We start from the raw sequence: 17,222 nt of genomic DNA on the forward strand, positions 1-17,222 counted from the left end.
TACATAGTAGGTGCTTAAGAAAAATGTGTTCACTGAGTGAAAAGCACATCGTGAGCAGTGACTTCTCACCTATGGGGCTTTGCCTTGAAAAGAGGAATGGCACTCTGGTTTCGGGCAAGGGACGTCTTCCTCCCGAGAGACTCGGGCCCACGTTGGCTATTCCGCACCTCGCACACAAGTCTCCTGACAGTCGCCGGGTCCCCTTCCTCTCCTCTGATCACTGGTGCATTAGCCAATTCAGCTCCAAAGGAGCTCACATTTATAGCCCCTATCGTGAGCTGACCCAGGCTAAGAACTTGACACTCATCGTCTCATTTAATCTTTGCTGCACTCCACCTTTTACTGATGAAGAAACAAGCTCCAAAAGGTGAAGTCCAATTTGCCTTACATGAAAGGAAGCAGCCACATTGGATGTGGTGTCTGGCCTCCAGTTTGCAGGAAGGATGCAGCCACCTTTGAGGTCTCTGCTCTGGTCCGGCATTCAGAGTCTGTGCGGGTCCCCCTGTCTGTCAGCTGGGGGGGGGGGGGCACGCCGAACTTCTCCCAGCATCTCTCTCCGTAGACTGGACAGCAGGAATATGTGGCTGTGGAAGGCCTGGGACCCGTGCACGGGTTTCCCCACCGCAGGCACCTGAGCACAGATGTGCTCCTGGTTCTGGTAGCTCCGCTGCACCGTTGTGATCAAACACGGTCTTTCTGCTCACTGTCCTTCAGTAGTGATGCTCGATGAGTCTCTTCACATCCTTTTTGTTCTGGAGGCCGCTGAGGAGCCCACAAAGACATGGAGACATTACATTGGCAAAAGCAGTTCACTACAAGGTTGAATAAAACGGTATTATTATTCTCACATTGATGGCTACAAATCAGGTCACTGCCTAGGGTGACTTGAAGCAGCAGGGACAGAGATGACTCCACTTCCCGGCTGGAGTCCACTTCCTTGTGCCCTTGGTCTGATTTCTTGTCTCCAACATGTCTGGCCCTCTTGGTTCTGGTTTCCATCCTTATCCCCCAGCCCTAGCCTACCCTCTGACAATGCCCTAAAAACCTGGCCATTTTCACATTTCTATTATTCCCTCCAGTTCTCTTGTGCTCCTGTGTTCACTTCACTTTGCTAGCCAGTTTGTTTTCTGCTTCCCTCATTTCTAAGCTTACTGATTTCTTTCTTCATTTTACCCCCTTTCCTTGTTTAGTTTCTCACCCCTCTTGTCTTTCTGCCTTTTTACTCTCCCCCATCCTGTTCCTGAAGAAATACAGGATGTTATTGGGACAAAAATACAAAGAATTTTAGAATTTATCTCATCCCCCATTCCACGCAGACCTCTCCTCTCTACTGCCTCCTTCCCCATTTCCTTGAGTCCACATATGATTTTTTTCCCATAATGGCCCACGGGGCAGACAGTTCTGTTTGTAGATGATTCTAACGGTTGGACGTTTTTCATGATACTGAACTGAAATCGGTCTCCCGAGAACATCTGTTTGTCCTGGTTCAGGTCTCTGGAGCTGCTAGAATATATGTAATTTCTCAACCACAGGCCATTCCTTCATATTAAGGAGAATTATCACTTCCCCCAGCCTTTCCTGGTTGAACACAGCAGGTTACTTAAATCATTTCGTATATAACAGTTTCCACACATGTAATTTTATTTGTTATTCTTCTGTGAATCCTGTCTGGTGTTTTTATGTCATTCTTTAAATGCAGGTCTTGGAATTTAACACAGTAATCCAGACAGGACCTTAAGTGGTTTATATTTAATCTTCATTACATTTCATCTTCTTAATTTGATTCTTTATTCCACTCTTATTTGAAGTCTTCATTTGTCACGCTCTGTCAGCCAGTGGATTATCTGTTTTTTTTCCAGTTTTCTGTCACTGGAAAGTTACTCATGATTTCCATCAATATTCATTCAAGTCTCTGATAAAGCTATGCATCAGGACAAGAGCAAGGGTCTTGTTTCGGGGCCCAGGGCTGGAAACGTACCCCCAGGGTTGAAGACAGCCAATTAAGTACGCTCATTGAGCTCTGCTGTTCTGGCTTGTACCGAAGATATCTTGAGGTGTCCTGTCAATTACCTGGCTGAAATCCAGACACATGAGGTCCTGGCCTTCCGCTCCCACCAGCCCTGTCACAGAAGGTGCCATAACATCAACTTGGCATCATTTTCTCCTTGTAAACCTTCTCTGGAATCTCCTTGTGATTATTCTGTAAGCGCTCACAAACTCCAAAACAGTTTAAACTGTTTCAGAGATAAAGGTCAATCTTCCTGTTCTGTCATCTACAGATTGTGCCATTTTCTACTTCTTACATTTTAGGGTAAAATTTACTTGGATCCAGTCTTTAATCGTCTCCTCCGCTACCTCAGAATTCTCCAGGGGATACTGACAGTGGTGTTCCCCCGTACTACAATCCTCAAATTTCTTCAGGAAATTGGGATGTTACTAGTCTACCGTAAAAGAACCCCTTAGTGCTTCTTTACCAACACTGCCCCTTGCTGGAGTTCTAATTTTCAAAAATCATTCTGGGGGAATGTTCCAGGGAAACTGATAGGTTCAATAGTCAAGCCATACCATAATCTCTGTTGCTTGAGTTTCTCTCCTTTGGTTATTTTCTCCCTGAGTGCCTGGATAGTATCACAGTCTACACTGGCTTTTTTCCATACTTGAAGCTTACTGTTGCCAGACATCCAAAATACAGAGAATTATTGACGGATGGTGTGATTTAAACATTTTTTCCCCTCAATATCCCATTGAAACTTTTAATAACTTCTCTGAAATTTGCTTTATTTTTTAAAAGTTTTTAAATGTTTATTTATTTTTGAGAGAGAGGGAGAGACAGAGCGTGAACAGGGGAGGTGCAGAGAGATAGGGAGACAGAATCCAAAGCAGGCTCCAGGCTCCAAGCTGTCAGCACAGAGCCCGACGTGGGGCTCGAACTCACGGACCGCGAGATCATGACCTGAGCCAAAACCGAGAGTCACACGCTTAACCAACTGAGCCACCCAGGCTCAGTTTACGCCCAGAGTAAACATTTTTGGCAGGAACTCTACATTGATGATGTTGTGCCCTTCTCAGCTCTTCAGGAGGCCCATGAGAGCAATTTGTCCCATTATTTATGAGGTTTAGTTAAATTATTTATGGGTGATATCCAGGAGATCTCTTTATGTAAAAGTACATTTTCTCCTTTGTATTAAGTAATCTGTGAGGTGTTATTTTGAGACTGGGTGTATCTCTAACTCCTAGAAACCTTTTTTGACTGATATTTTTTTTTTTTTTAATTTTTTTTTTTCAAAGTTTATTTATTTTTGGGACAGAGAGAGACAGAGCATGAACGGGGGAGGGGCAGAGAGAGAGGGAGACACAGAATCGGAAACAGGCTCCAGGCTCTGAGCCATCAGCCCAGAGCCCGACGCGGGGCTCGAACTCACGGACCGCGAGATCGTGACCTGGCTGAAGTCGGACGCTTAACCGACTGCGCCACCCAGGCGCCCCTTTTGACTGATATTTTTAAAACTAAAGGAATTAAAGATACTACTCTTTTCTGACTGGAATCAAGCTTTGATTTTTTTTTTTTTTTTAACCTCCAGTGCTGACACAGAGTATGTATGTAAATATGTGCTAAAATTATGATCAATTATAATATTGCTCAGGCATAGTCTGATTGTTCCCTAACTGGAGCATTTGGTTTACCAGACTTGTTCGTGACCTGTTACTGTCTCCTCTACTCCCTAAAGTTCTGTTCTTGCTGAAATAAGATGAAACTTCTCTACTAAGGCTCCCACCCGTATTTCTGATGTCTTCTTCCCTTCAAATTATTTATTCGCTCTGTATTTCTATAGCAAAGTCTTCACATTATCTGTGTAGGCCTTTGACCTTAGCCTCTCTCCATCACTTCCTCTTTCTACCTTTTTATCTTCAGGTGCTTCCCATTCCTTAAACAGGAAGACTTGAAGAAAGACAAGGCACCAAAGACTGAGGTCCCCACTTATTTAAAGCTGTGACCTAATCATTAACAAGTGGGAACTTCAAGGGGCACTTGGGTGGCTCAGTCAGTTGAGCATCAGACTTTGGCTGGGGTCACGATCTCATGGTTCGTGAGTTCGAGCCCTGCATTGGACCCACTGCAGTCTGTGAGGAGCCAGCTTGGGATCCTCTGTCCCCCTCTCTCTGCCCCTCCCCAGCTCTCCCTCTTTCTCTCTCTCTGTCTCAAAAACAAAACAAAATAAAAAACAAATGGGAACTTTAACTTAAACTCTGTGTCCCTGTCTTTGAGGAGGAAAGAAATGATTGCTTTACAATCATTTTTATTTTGGTTCCTGGAAATTCTTAATAAACATTTTCCATGCAAATGGTCGATGGGGCTTCAACAGACTTGTTACATGTTCTGGAAGTCATAGGCCACTACCATAAGCTCCAGGGAACCTAAAGATTTTAAACTGAAAGATGCAGTGGATGAACCAAACTTCCTAATTTAAATAATTCAGTCATTTTATGCATTCAACAAATTAGGTTTTTTAAAGAATTTTTTAAGAGTGTATTCTCATGTTCTAAGCCTAAAAAATCTATTCCAATATGTTACTTTCGACCATTTCACAGCCATTAGAGGACAGGGAGAAAGGAGAAATGGAAAACATCCTCAGAGGGTAAAGACTCTATTCTCTATGGGCATATGTGTAGTCTTTAAAATTATGGTATGTCCTCTTCCTCCTAGATCCACATCTCCATTAGCAAAGCTTCATGGATCTTCCATTCTGGAGAGACACCACCTGGAGTACAGTAAGACTCTACTGCAGGATGAGGTACGTGAGGCTTTCCCAGGGGCAGCCAGAAGCTCTGGATCAAAGCACCAACCCACGGAAAATGCTTAGAAAGAGGATGGCCTTGAGTTGTGGCAGTTGGCAGTCTATACTCTGAGGTCAATTGCTAGAAATAGCTATTTTGCAACAGTTTTTGAGCAACCAAGTTAGAAGGAGCTGAGATAGAAAAGAGGCACAGAAAGTCGCAAAATCTCAGCGGGTCTGTGGAGAGAGAAGCAAAAGCTTACGGTGGACGTGAGAGGGCTCTGTGCACCCTAACACACGTGTATATCCATGGAAAGGGGAAACGAAGCTAGGTAGCCAGTGATTTTCTTATTCATGGGGCACGCACTGTGAGGAATTGTCCGTATCTTTGAGGAAGGCAAGCTTTGGTAGTGGAGGCAAGCATGAAATCAGGATACAAGACAGCGACAGACAACTGGCATCAGAGAGACAGGGAGAGGCCACATTCAGGAGTGGGCGTGGCATAGGAGAGCAGAGGGGCGGGGTCACCGACAGCTTTGGGCTGGAAGTGGCTTGGGCGTGGTCTTGAATTCACTTGGATTTGCACACAGGTACTACGAACATTCCATAGGCAGCAATCATTCTTCCTTTTAACACTTTTACTTAAGGGGTGGGTATATAGGCTTGTGGAAAAGTTGTGGATATAATCTAGTTAGACTTAAAAAAAAAAAATCTCTTGAGAAAGTTCCAAACCAAAACTAATTAAATGAGTCTTTATTAGATGGAGGGGAACAATTTTGTCATAGCAGAGACCTTGTTTAGAATCACACATGCTCAGGAGAAATAAGCCCTCTGGGAGTGGAGCTTTTCTGTTTCTGTGATAATCTTTTATTAAAGTCTCAGGGAAGGAACATACAGAAATATGTCCAAATTTAGAGATAACACTACATTTTCCCAAGTAATGAGAAGCCAAGTGGGGAAACTTGTAAGGCAGAGAGATCAGGCCAAAAGTTGGAAAAAGAAAAAAACGTACTTGACTGTGTTTTGTTTGTTTTTAAAGTTTATTTATTTTTGAGAGAGAGAGAGCGTGTGAGAGCGAGGGAGGGGCAGAGAGAGAGAGAGAGAGAGAGAGAATCCCAAGCAGGCTCTGAGCTGACAGGGCAGAGCCCGACATGGGGCTGGATCTCACAAACTGTGAGATCATGACTTGAGCTGAAATCAAGAGTTGGACACTTAACCCACTGCACCACCCAGGCGCCCCAATACTTGAGTGTTGTTATCACCTGTGATTGATGCCACGCCCAGAGAGAGGGACCCGGACAAGTGCATCAGAATTCACCAGGCAAGTATACTCAGGCTGTTAAAAACAGACCCTGGGCTTCATTTCACACTTACTGATGAGGTTCTCAGGGATTCTGGCCCGGGAATCTGCATTTTTAATAAGACTGCTAATAATTCTGGTGGATAGCCAGAGCCTCTCCCTGCAGTAAGGTTTATAACATAAAAATGATGGTAATATCTGTTCTATGAAAATTAAAAGGAGTGGAATTGAAAGTAGTTTGGGAAGATAAGAGTAAATTGCTATTATTTAATTTTTTATGAGTCTTTTTCTTACTGGTTGGGACAATCTTACATTTTCAAGTAAGAATTTTCTCCACTTTCCATAATCAGTGGTGTCACTGATTATGTGACATCGTAAACAGGTACTGTCAAATATAATTTATTATTTAATTTTACATTTACCTACTAAAGCAAAATATATTTAAAAACTTCAGTCAAGGAGCGCCTGGGGGGCTCAGTCTGTTAAATGTCTGACTCTTGATCTCAGCTCAGGTCTTGACCTCAGTGTCGTGAGTTCAAACAAATGTTTGGGTGGTACTCGTACTCATATGTTTTTCCTTTCTGGGATTTGTTTATAATGTTCTTGTGGCTTTCCATCCTAATTTTTTAAATGTTATTTACTCTGGAGTCTGAACTGGTTTTGATGGCTGTATAAAGGCTTATTATTCTTTCTCAAAAGGCATACTGCATCTCGGTAATCCATACCACCTTGGCAAGGACTTGTCTACCGTGCTATCCAACCTGCTAATTGCAGACTTATAAGGCCTGTAAATAGAGTCGCCAGGCAATGCAATCACAGAGATTTTTATGAGCAGGCAAATGGAACGCTAAAAAAAAAAAAAAAAAAACAAATTTTTTAGCCATCAAATGTTCTTTTTACACTTTGGGAAACAATGTTGCTCTTTTATTTACTTTTTTTGTATAAAGAAAATATTTGCATTAAAAGCATTTAAATAAGGGAAATCCTCATGATTTAGATAACAATTTTGGTATTTTGTTTTGTATATTATGAAGCTTTGCCTTAAAATGTCATTATATCCTAGTAGATTGGGATTCACCGTTCTGAGGGTTAAGCACCTGCATTCCAAAGCAGACAGCAGTCAACCCTTTCACCTGAGGGAATAGATGGAAAGCTCGCTAGTCAGATTAGAAAGAGCATACATCTTAATGCTACAATGTATTGTAGAAATGACAACACAAATGGCTCAGCATAAATAACAGACCCCTGTTATTATTCAAACACTTCTTGACAGAGTTTATGATAATCCTCTTTATGCTTTTTCATATCAACCCCATCTTATAAAAGGAGTGAAGAAGCAATGAAATATCCAATGTATGGTCGCAGTGAGTCATGAACACGTTAGCAATCTCCTCCACGGGTGTCACAGGTACCACACCAAAGACTAGAATAGCCTATATGTTCTCCTGCCTCACCTCACCAGGAAGCTCTAATCAGGATGAATTGGAGTCATTCCTACCTATTTGGATGCACTACTGGGAATTTATATGTTTACTGCTGTTGTAATAGTAGGAGAGAACATAGACTCTCTGTGAGCTAGTGAAACCAGCTGAGCAAGTAGGGGCCCCGCCAGAACGAGCTGGGACGTGGTCCCTTCTCTTGTGGTGGTGCGCCTGTCCCTACCTCAGGTTTTCAGCACAATCCTCAGGAAAACAAATAGAATATTATACATTTCTATGTTTTCAAAATTAATAACTTAATACTGGTTGTAAAAATTACACTTGCTCACTATGAAAACTCAATGACAGGGAAAATTTAAAAATAAATATAAAAAATTCATTTCAAATTCTATGACTCAAAAATAGCTATTTCATTAACACCTAATGAACTTTAATCAGCCACCCTGTGAAGGTATGCAGGCAGGATGGAGAGAAACAATTTTAGAAAGATGGGATCATAGTATTCAAGCTTTTTTTTTTTAAGTCAGAGTTATGGTTTTTATTTTTTTTTAATTTTTTAATGTTTATATTTGAGAGAGAGACAGGGAGACAGAGAATGAGCAATGGAGGGACAGAGAGAGAGAGAAACAGAGCTCAAAGCAGGCTCCAGCCTCTGGCTGTCAGCACAGAGCCTGATGCAGGACTCGAACTCACAAACTGTGAGATCATGACCCAAGCCGAAGTTGGACGCTTAACTGACTGAGCCACCCAGGTGCCCCAGAGAGTTATTTTTTTAAATGTTTCTTTATTTTAGAGAGAGAGAGAGAGAGAGAGCAGGGTAGGGGCAGAGAAAGAGGGAGACACAGAATCTGAAGCAGCTCCAGGCTCTGAGCTATCAGCACAGAGCCCGACTTGGGGGTCTAATGGTGAGATCATGACCTGAACCGAAGTCAGGCACTCAACTGACTGAGCCACCCAGGCACCCCCAGAGTTATGTTTTTAAAATCAGCTTTATTGAAGTATAATATATGTACAATAAACTGCATCCTTTCAGTGTGTACAATTATATGAGTTTATACAATTTTATATACCTAGGATACCACTACCACAATCAAGATATAAAATATTCCTATGATCCCAAACCACTCCTCGTGCCCATTTGCAGTGCAGGCCTCTCTCTGCTCCCAGCCCTAGGCAACCATTGAAATGCTTTTAGTCACTATAATTTAGATTTTGTAGATTTTATATAGACGCAATTATACAGGTACTCTTTTGTGCTGTCTTCTTTCATGCAAAGTAATAATTCTGAGATTAGTATTGTATACACCAGCGATTGAATCCTTTTCATTGTTGAGTAGTTTTCCATTTATTTTTGTGTAATTCTATTTAAATTTAATGGAAGAAACATTTTAGAAATGTAATTGCAGAACTTTAGATACTGTGTCTTTATCACAAGAAATAGTTTTTTTTAAAGATTTTTAAAAAATGTTTATTCATTTTTGAGAGAGAGAGACAGAGCCTGAGTTGGGGAGGGGAGGAAAGAGAGGAGACCACAGAATCTGAAGCAGGCTCCAGGATCTGAGCTGTCAGCACAGAGCCCAACGCAGGGGTCAAACTCACGAACCATGAGATCATGACCTGAGCCAAAGTCAGATGTTCAACTGACTGAGCCACCCAGGTGCCCCACGAGATATTAGTTCTTAAAGAACCCTCTAAAATGAACAGAGGACTATGAGAAATTGTGAAAAACCATAGCTCAGCATTTAGATGTTTGATATTTTTAGACTATATGTATTAACTTTATATTGTCTACTAACTCACTGCTATGAAACATGAAACAATTAAAATGCTGCTTCCAACATCTTCACCTCCATTTTGTAAGGTACTTATTATCATTAGTATGTTTTACCATTATATATTTATAAATTCATATGTTGCTCAATAATTTCCAGAGTTGTTTATCCTTTAAAAAAAATTTTTTAATGTTTATTTTCTGAGAGAGAGAGAGAGAGAGAGAGAGAGAGACGTTGTGAGCGGGGGGAGGGGCAGAAAGAGAAGGAGACACAGAATCCGAAGCAGGCTCCAGGCTCTGAGCTGTCAGCACAGAGCCTAAGGTGGGGCTCAAACCCATGAACTGTGAGATCATGACTTGAGCTGAAGTCAGACACTTAACTGACTAAGCCACCTAGGCACCCATAACCTTTTTTTTTTTTTTTTAGTTTTTATTTAAATTCCAGTTAGTTCACAGTGTTATATGTTTCAGGTTTACAATACAGTGATTCATCACTTCCATACATCACCAAGTGCTCATCACATGTGCACTCCTTAATCCCCATCACATATTTAATCCGTCCCCCAGCTCACATCCCTTCTGTTAACCATCAGTTTGTTCTCTGTAGTTAAGAGTCTGTTTCTTGGTTTGTCTCTTTCTCCCTCTCTTTCCCCTTTGCTCATTTGTTTTGTTTCTTAAATTCCGCATATGAATGAGATCATATGGTATTTGTCTTTCTCTGACTGACTTATTTCGCTTAGCATAATATTCTCTAGCTCTAACACAATTGTTTATTCATAATTCTATATTTAAATGGGCCCAATACTTACAATCAATCCTTTTATTATGGTTTCTCCATTCCTGTGTATCTTATTTTCACTCACCTCTTGATGGGCTAGACTTTTGTCAAATGGTAGTTTTTCTAAGAGAGGCTAATCTAAGTACATGCTTAAAAAAGAATACCTGTTTGTTACATTTGTTTTTGAAGATCAGTTTGACTGGACAGTCTTGTGTCACACTTATTCTCAGAAATTGGAGGACGTTGCTTCACTGTCTTTTGGCATTGAAGTGTTGCCCTGAAGAGGTATATATGGTCAATCTTTTTGCCTTACATGTGACTTGTTTTTTCTGCATAGATTCTCATCTGATACTTAATTCTTCATATTTTAGTAACATCATCTGATGTCTTGGTGTTGATCATCTTTCCTGCTCTGATCACTGGCTCTGCCTTAGCTTACTTAAAAAAAAAAAAAAAAAAGGCATGTGTATATGTGTGTATGTTACTCAATTTGTTCCCAAAAGGTTTTATTGGAGCTTTTGAAAATACATATCAGGTTAAAAAAATAAAAAATAAAATAGGGTTACTGGAAAAATAAAACTAAGACGAAGCCATAGTAAAGGCCCAAAATGTGTACAGTGAAAGGGACAAGAGATGGGCCACAAATTTGGTCAAGAGCTTTCTACCAACTAATATAAATCAGAGCAGGATTTTTAATATGAATCTGTATCTATAGGTTAAAAAGAAACCACTTAGGGGCCTCTGGGTAGCTTGGTCGCTTAAGTGTCCAGGTCTTTATTTTGGCTTAGGTCATGATCTCACGGTTCATGGGATCAAGCCCCCCACCCCGTGTCAGGCTCTGTGCTGACCGTGAGGAGCCTGCTTGGGATTCTCTCTCTCTCCAGCTCTCTCTGCCCTTCCCATGCTCGTGCGCTCGCGCTCTCTCAAAATAAATGAACTTAAAAAAGAAAAAAACCACGTAGAAGCTCTTCTTTTATGATCCTTAGATATGAAAGAAAAAAAAGAGAAAATAAAAAGTATAGAATTAAGACAGGTTTTTCAGTTTGGAGACTTGTCCATGTTTTTAGATGACTGTCAAAATGAGTGAGGAAAAAAAGACAAGAATGCAATTCGGGTATATGTATGTATTTCATGACTATCAATTTCATGTGGCAAAACTACTATACATCTGTCCTTTGGCCTGTATGCCTAAAGTGATTTATTTGGAATATGAGACCTTTTTCAAATAATACATATTATTACACTGCTATTAACTAGGCTTCCATATTATCAGTGGTTATTGGGTGTAGTTTGTTGCTTAAAATAATGTAATCATCAAAAGGATACATATTGGAATATGAAACCTTTTAAAAACCACTGCCAAGGGGTGCCCTGGGTGACTCAGTTAAGTGTTCGACTTTGGCTCAGGTCATGATCTCACGGTTTGTGGGTTTGAGCCCCACGTCAGGCTCTGGGCTGACAGCTCAGAGCCTGGAGCCTGCTTCGGATTCTGTGTCTCTCTCTTTCTGCCCCTCCCCCCACTCTTGCTCTGTCTCTCAAAAATAAATAAAAATTATATATATATATATATATATACACACACACACACATATATACATATATATACACATATACATATATATATACACACACACACATATATATATATATACACACATATATATATATACACGCACACACTGCCAAATTTACTCTCATTTTCTATCACACTATTAAGCTGATCCATATGTGAAGAGATTATTACTGGGAAACTCTCTGAAGAAAGGTCTAGTTGTTTGTAAAATATAATTGCAAGAAAACATTTTAAGAACAACTTGAGAGATTTCATTATCTTTTCCCATATATACATGAGTACTAGTATAATTTATAGTTTCTGAAGTTATCCAGCAACTTCTGTGATTACTCAAAAATTATCTGGTGGATAATTCAGCATGTCTAACAACTGGATGTACCACATATTCTTTATTAAATCTCCTCAGTTAATACAAGCAAAATTTAAGTCTACTGTTATATTTTTAAGTGATCCTGGGAGAAAACACTTTTATTTACTCCCCAAACTTATACACTGCTTATATGAATATTTGCTAATAGTATCTACTTTTATAGTTTAAATTACTTTACTCAAAGTAGAGTGGTAATTTAATCCAAGAGAAAGCTGAAAACAAAAAACATGAGAGAAAGACCTAGTTTTTCATCTCTCTGTGCCAATAATCTTTATTTTGTTAAACATAGTTTGGCTTATTTGTTGAACCAAGACAAATTAATGATTGCACTTTATTGTGAATTTTTATCTTACAGAGTTTAAACATCTTCCAGAACCTAAATAAACGCCAGTTTGAAACAGTTATTCATTTGTTTGAAGTTGCAATAATAGCAACTGACCTGGCTTTATACTTCAAGTAAGTACAGAACGCCCCTACACTATGTGTTTCTGCCTCACATAAATGATCCACTGCATTCAAGTCAAAAGGCATTTATTCACACACACAGTTATTCATTTTCCTTTTGGAACATCAGTAGAATACCTTCGAGGTACTGATAGTGAGTTTACTAGACATCTGAAAATATATTTAAAAAAACTAATCCCTGCTGTTGATTAGTTTGTTATTGAAGAAGTTTGAGGAATGCACGGTGAAGTTGGTGTACCTGCCAGAAGGGTGATGCCGCAAAGCCTTTGAGGAGGATTTTGGTCTGGTGGAGTCATCATGGTCCAGAGTCTGGTATTTAGAGTTGCAGGCTCAGACATTTGATTCTGCTGGAGACTCGGAGCTAAAAAACCTTGATCATACGGATGCACGTTAACCAAACTCACATAATTCTGAGTTATGTACAGCAGAGCACTACAGAAATGACCAAGGAGACCAGATACTCCGAGCTTCTGCCCATTTTGTCAGTGAACTATAGAGTTGCTTGGCAAAATGGATTAGGACAAGGTGAACTAGTTATAATATCCAACTATTTAATGACTTAGATGGGTAGTATCAAATTGTGCCTCTCTGATCCTTCTTAATTAAAAAACTATTTAATAGTGCAAAGATGAAGACAGATACTTGAAAGAATATAATTGATATCCAAATATCCATGACCCAGATTCAACAAATGCTAAGATTTTGCCACACCTGAGGTCTTTTTTTTTTTTTAAGGAAAAAAAAAAATGCAATCGAGGCATCCGAACCCACTCTACCATGAAAAACCCCTCCCTTTCCCCTCACGGTCATCATCATCCTGATGCTGTGTATCTGTCCTTTCCATCCACGTTTTCATATAGTATTGTTACGTGCGTTTTAAAATTTTCCATAAATGGTTTCATCTTGTACATACTTTTCCGCAACTTGCTTTTTCGTGCAATATGTTTTAAAGGTTTACCTTGGTGGTAAATGAAGATCCAGTTCATTCATTTGAACTGTATATTCAGCTTTATGAACATGCCATAATTAATTTAGCCGTTCTTCTATTCATGGACATTTAGATCATTTCCTACTTTTCGTTATTGTTGACAATACCATATCGTATGTCCTTGTACACGTGAGAGTGTCTCTGAAGTGCGTACCTAGAAGTGGGATTGCGACAAGATTTGCAAATCTTAAGTTTTATACTGCATTGCAAAACTGCACTCCTGAGTAGTTTAAACTCCCACCAGCAGTGTGCAAGAGTTCCTGTTACCTCTTCTCTGGACTACTTTTGATCTGCACACACTTATTTATCTTGTTAATTTGACAGTGAGATGGCTTCTTATTGATGTTCAAATTTGTATTTTCTTGTTTACCAGTGAGGTTGAGTATCTTTTCATGTATTTTAGGTTCTGATTTTTTTGTTGCTTTTATGCATTACGTCTCATCACAGCCTGTGGCCTTTATGTTTATGTTATGATCTCTTTTGTCACATGTATCTTTTAGCTTTAATGTATTCAAACTTACCAATTTTTTCCCTTTCTGTGGCTGGTGGTTTTCCTGTCTTAAACCCTTTCTGTGCCAACGGTTAGCAGCCATTTAGTCTCTTATTCCCAGACCCTTTAGATCCACTATGTAAACATCTGATGCAAAGTGGGAACTTTAACTCTGAGAAGCGCATATTAAAGATACTTTTTTAAATCTCTGGTCTTATACGCTATAATCGTTGCACAGCTGTATCTTTTTTAGGAAGAGAACCATGTTTCAAAAAATTGTTGATGCCTGTGAAAAAATGGAAACCGAGGAAGAGGCCGTCAAATATGTAACCATTGATCCAACCAAAAAAGAGGTTATAATGTGAGTAGTCATAATTTTATTCCTCTTTTGGCAAAAAACAAAAAACAAACACACACACACACAAAACAAAACAAAACAAAAACAAACAAAAAAACAAAAACAAAAAAAACCACCTTATTTTTTATGTCTTTCTATTTTAACAACTTTTGTTTTCTTCTAAGGGCAATGATGATGACTGCATGTGATCTGTCAGCTATAACCAAACCCTGGGAGGTACAAAGTCAGGCGAGTACAGTTACGTTTACTTTTCTGTCACATTCTCAGATGCAGTCTAGGTCCCATGTAAGGGTGAATGTGAAGATTCTGGCAATCTCGGAATTTTATTATAGCTAGCAATTATAGGACTATATATTTTGTATACAACTATATTTCATTACCCTGGAACAAACCATCAGTTTATAATTTGAAAAGAAAAAAGAAACTTGAGAAGTTAAGACAAAAATAAAATGTTCCCTGTTGGATTTCTGTTAATGAAGAAAGGCAAATAGCTTTCAAGAGCTCACAGATGTCAATAACACGATAGGTCATTTGGTCTCTTTGCCCAGAACAAGGCAAAGAGAAGGGACCTTAGAAAGAAATACTTTCTGCAAAGAATTCCTTATCACTGAACAAGCTGCAAGAACTATATAAAATTATTCAGGGGATGTCTGATTTTAGTAGAATCAATCAGCACAGGGCAAAGATGAATCATCAGTGGTTTCCCCTAGCAGGGGTGGTTTGCTCCCACAACCTCTTCTTCACTGTGCTGTCAATTATCACAAGGCACCATCTGTAATAAGTTCATGTTTAAGGGTGCCCTCCCTGGAAGTTCTCTGCCAACCTTGGGGAGTGGGAGTCAGGAGCCACTAGTTTACTACTTATTTCTTACTAACTGGATGAAAGAAGCTTCTTTTTCCCTCAGTGACATCTAGGGAAAACCCTAAGCAGAAGAAAGGCCAGAATTCACTGGGTCCAATTATAAATGTGGGTTGTATTAGTAAAGACAGAATCATTGGAACCATCAAATCCCGAACCATACACTGGTGCTCCTCCATCCTGACGTGCCTGCTCTTTCTCCTTTATTCTTTATCTGCACAGTCACCCCGGCCAGAAACCTGGGGCCTTGCTTGAAGTTCATCTCCCCCATTCCTGCCTGTCACCCTTGCCACAGCCTCAGGTCAGACTTCCACCCTCTTCCATCAGCTCTGTGGTGGCAGGGATCCTCCTGAGTGATCCTTCCTCATCCTGAACCGCCCAGCCTTCCTCTGAGTGGCTGCTGGGATTATTTACAGAGTTCTGCTCAGCCACTCCCATGCTTCAAAGCCTTCTAAATTCCCCCTTGCCAGAGATTTTCAAGCTTTCAGTCCACCCCCCCACCCCCACCTCCCGCCAAAAGTTGTACAAAGAGCGCTTTATATAAAAGAAAAAACAAAGTTACTTTCGCTTAAATCTCTCTTGGCCCCCACCTGCCTGGGCCACTAGCGCATTCTGGAGGAACCCTACCCCTCCAGGAATAAGCATCACTGGTCTAGAGAATCAAACTTTCTAGCAAAGCTTACATGGCCTGTCACCACCTGTCCTTAACTCACAGTCATCACATTATTTCCTGTCATTCTCTCCCCTTCACTGCCTCACACTCTAAGCTCTGCATGTTCAATTTTCTCTCAGCAGATCGTCTTCCCCTCCTCTTTACCTAAAACTACTATTCATCCTTGATGATACAACAGAAATGCAAGCTCCTTTCTGAAACTCCTCTTTACTCCCTTCTTGATCCACAGCACTTCCCCACATAGTTCACAGAACTGTCTCTACTAGACTGTGAGCATCTTAAAGAAGGTGGTCACATCTTATTCTTCCTGGCAAGCTGGGTTCATGTCAATGTAAGGCAGCTAGTGGATAATCATTGAACTTGATAGATACTGGGTTTTTTAAAGATATATAAAATTTCCCTCAAATGTCCTCACACTGTAGTCAAGTAAAGCTGTGTTCTAATCTGTGTGTGCGTGTGTGTGGATGTGCACACACATGCTAGATGCTAAGAGAGAAGCAAGACAAAAGGAGGGCATGGGAAGCTTTAGAGCTTGAAGCAAAATGTAATGGAATTAAACATTCTCCCATCTCCCCTTTCTATTGTTGAGAAGTGGTGGCAATAGCAAATAGGAGACAGGTACTCCAAGAACGGGCCTAGAACACTGACGCACGAAGAGGAATTCCCCTTTGCCATTTCAATATAATCTGTAGATGACATCTTTTTAATACCAAAGAGCATATGGTGTGACAACACCTCGAGCATTAATATAAACGCTATCCTGAAATGTCACGCACACTGATAAAATGCAAATTCTCTACTAATAAGTCACTTTCATGAACCGAGTCTTACTCTTACTTGCAGGTGGCACTTCTGGTTGCAAATGAATTTTGGGAACAAGGAGATCTGGAGAGGACTGTGCTGCAGCAACAGCCTATTGTAAAGACTTTGACATAGAAACACACTACTTATTACAAATTATTGATACAAATCAGTCTCTTTTGTTCCCTGAGTCTTAGAAAACTATCCTTAAAGAATGTACTTCTCTTTCTAGCCTATGATGGACAGAAACAAAAAAGATGAACTACCCAAACTTCAAGTTGGATTTATTGATTTTGTTTGTACTTTTGTATACAAGGTAAGTAAACGAATTGAGTAAAATGTATAATCAGCTGGACTAGGGTTTTTCTTTCAAACTGTTAACCAAAATGGAGTCTCCCATATGGAAAGCCATTAGGGGTGTCCTTGTTTCTCCAAAGTAGCTTGAGGAATTATCCTAATCTCTCATTCAAGGGTGGAATAAAAACTAAGAGAATTTAGAAGGGAGCACACTGAACAGACCCAGACGTACTTAGAAAACAGCACCTGTCTTTCCTGTTCCCAAGGTCCTGAGTTAGGCTCATCC

The 17,222-nt window shown here is 40.1% G+C and overlaps 1 protein-coding gene across 1 annotated transcript in view; it reads left to right on the forward strand.

The window, feature by feature from the left end:
- Positions 1 to 17,222, forward strand: part of PDE6C (phosphodiesterase 6C) — a 44,589-nt gene that overhangs the window by 24,882 nt on the left and 2,485 nt on the right. The window contains 6 exon segments of the mRNA XM_047073189.1: positions 4,706 to 4,793; positions 12,362 to 12,462; positions 14,203 to 14,310; positions 14,472 to 14,535; positions 16,682 to 16,756; positions 16,872 to 16,955. Of these exon segments, the coding sequence (XP_046929145.1) occupies positions 4,706 to 4,793; positions 12,362 to 12,462; positions 14,203 to 14,310; positions 14,472 to 14,535; positions 16,682 to 16,756; positions 16,872 to 16,955 (520 nt within the window).

This window comes from Lynx rufus, unplaced genomic scaffold (genome assembly GCF_022079265.1).
Source record: "Lynx rufus isolate CCGP_SWC_20201006 ecotype Redwood Valley unplaced genomic scaffold, mLynRuf1.p SCAF_11, whole genome shotgun sequence".
Lineage (NCBI taxonomy): Eukaryota > Metazoa > Chordata > Mammalia > Carnivora > Felidae > Lynx > Lynx rufus.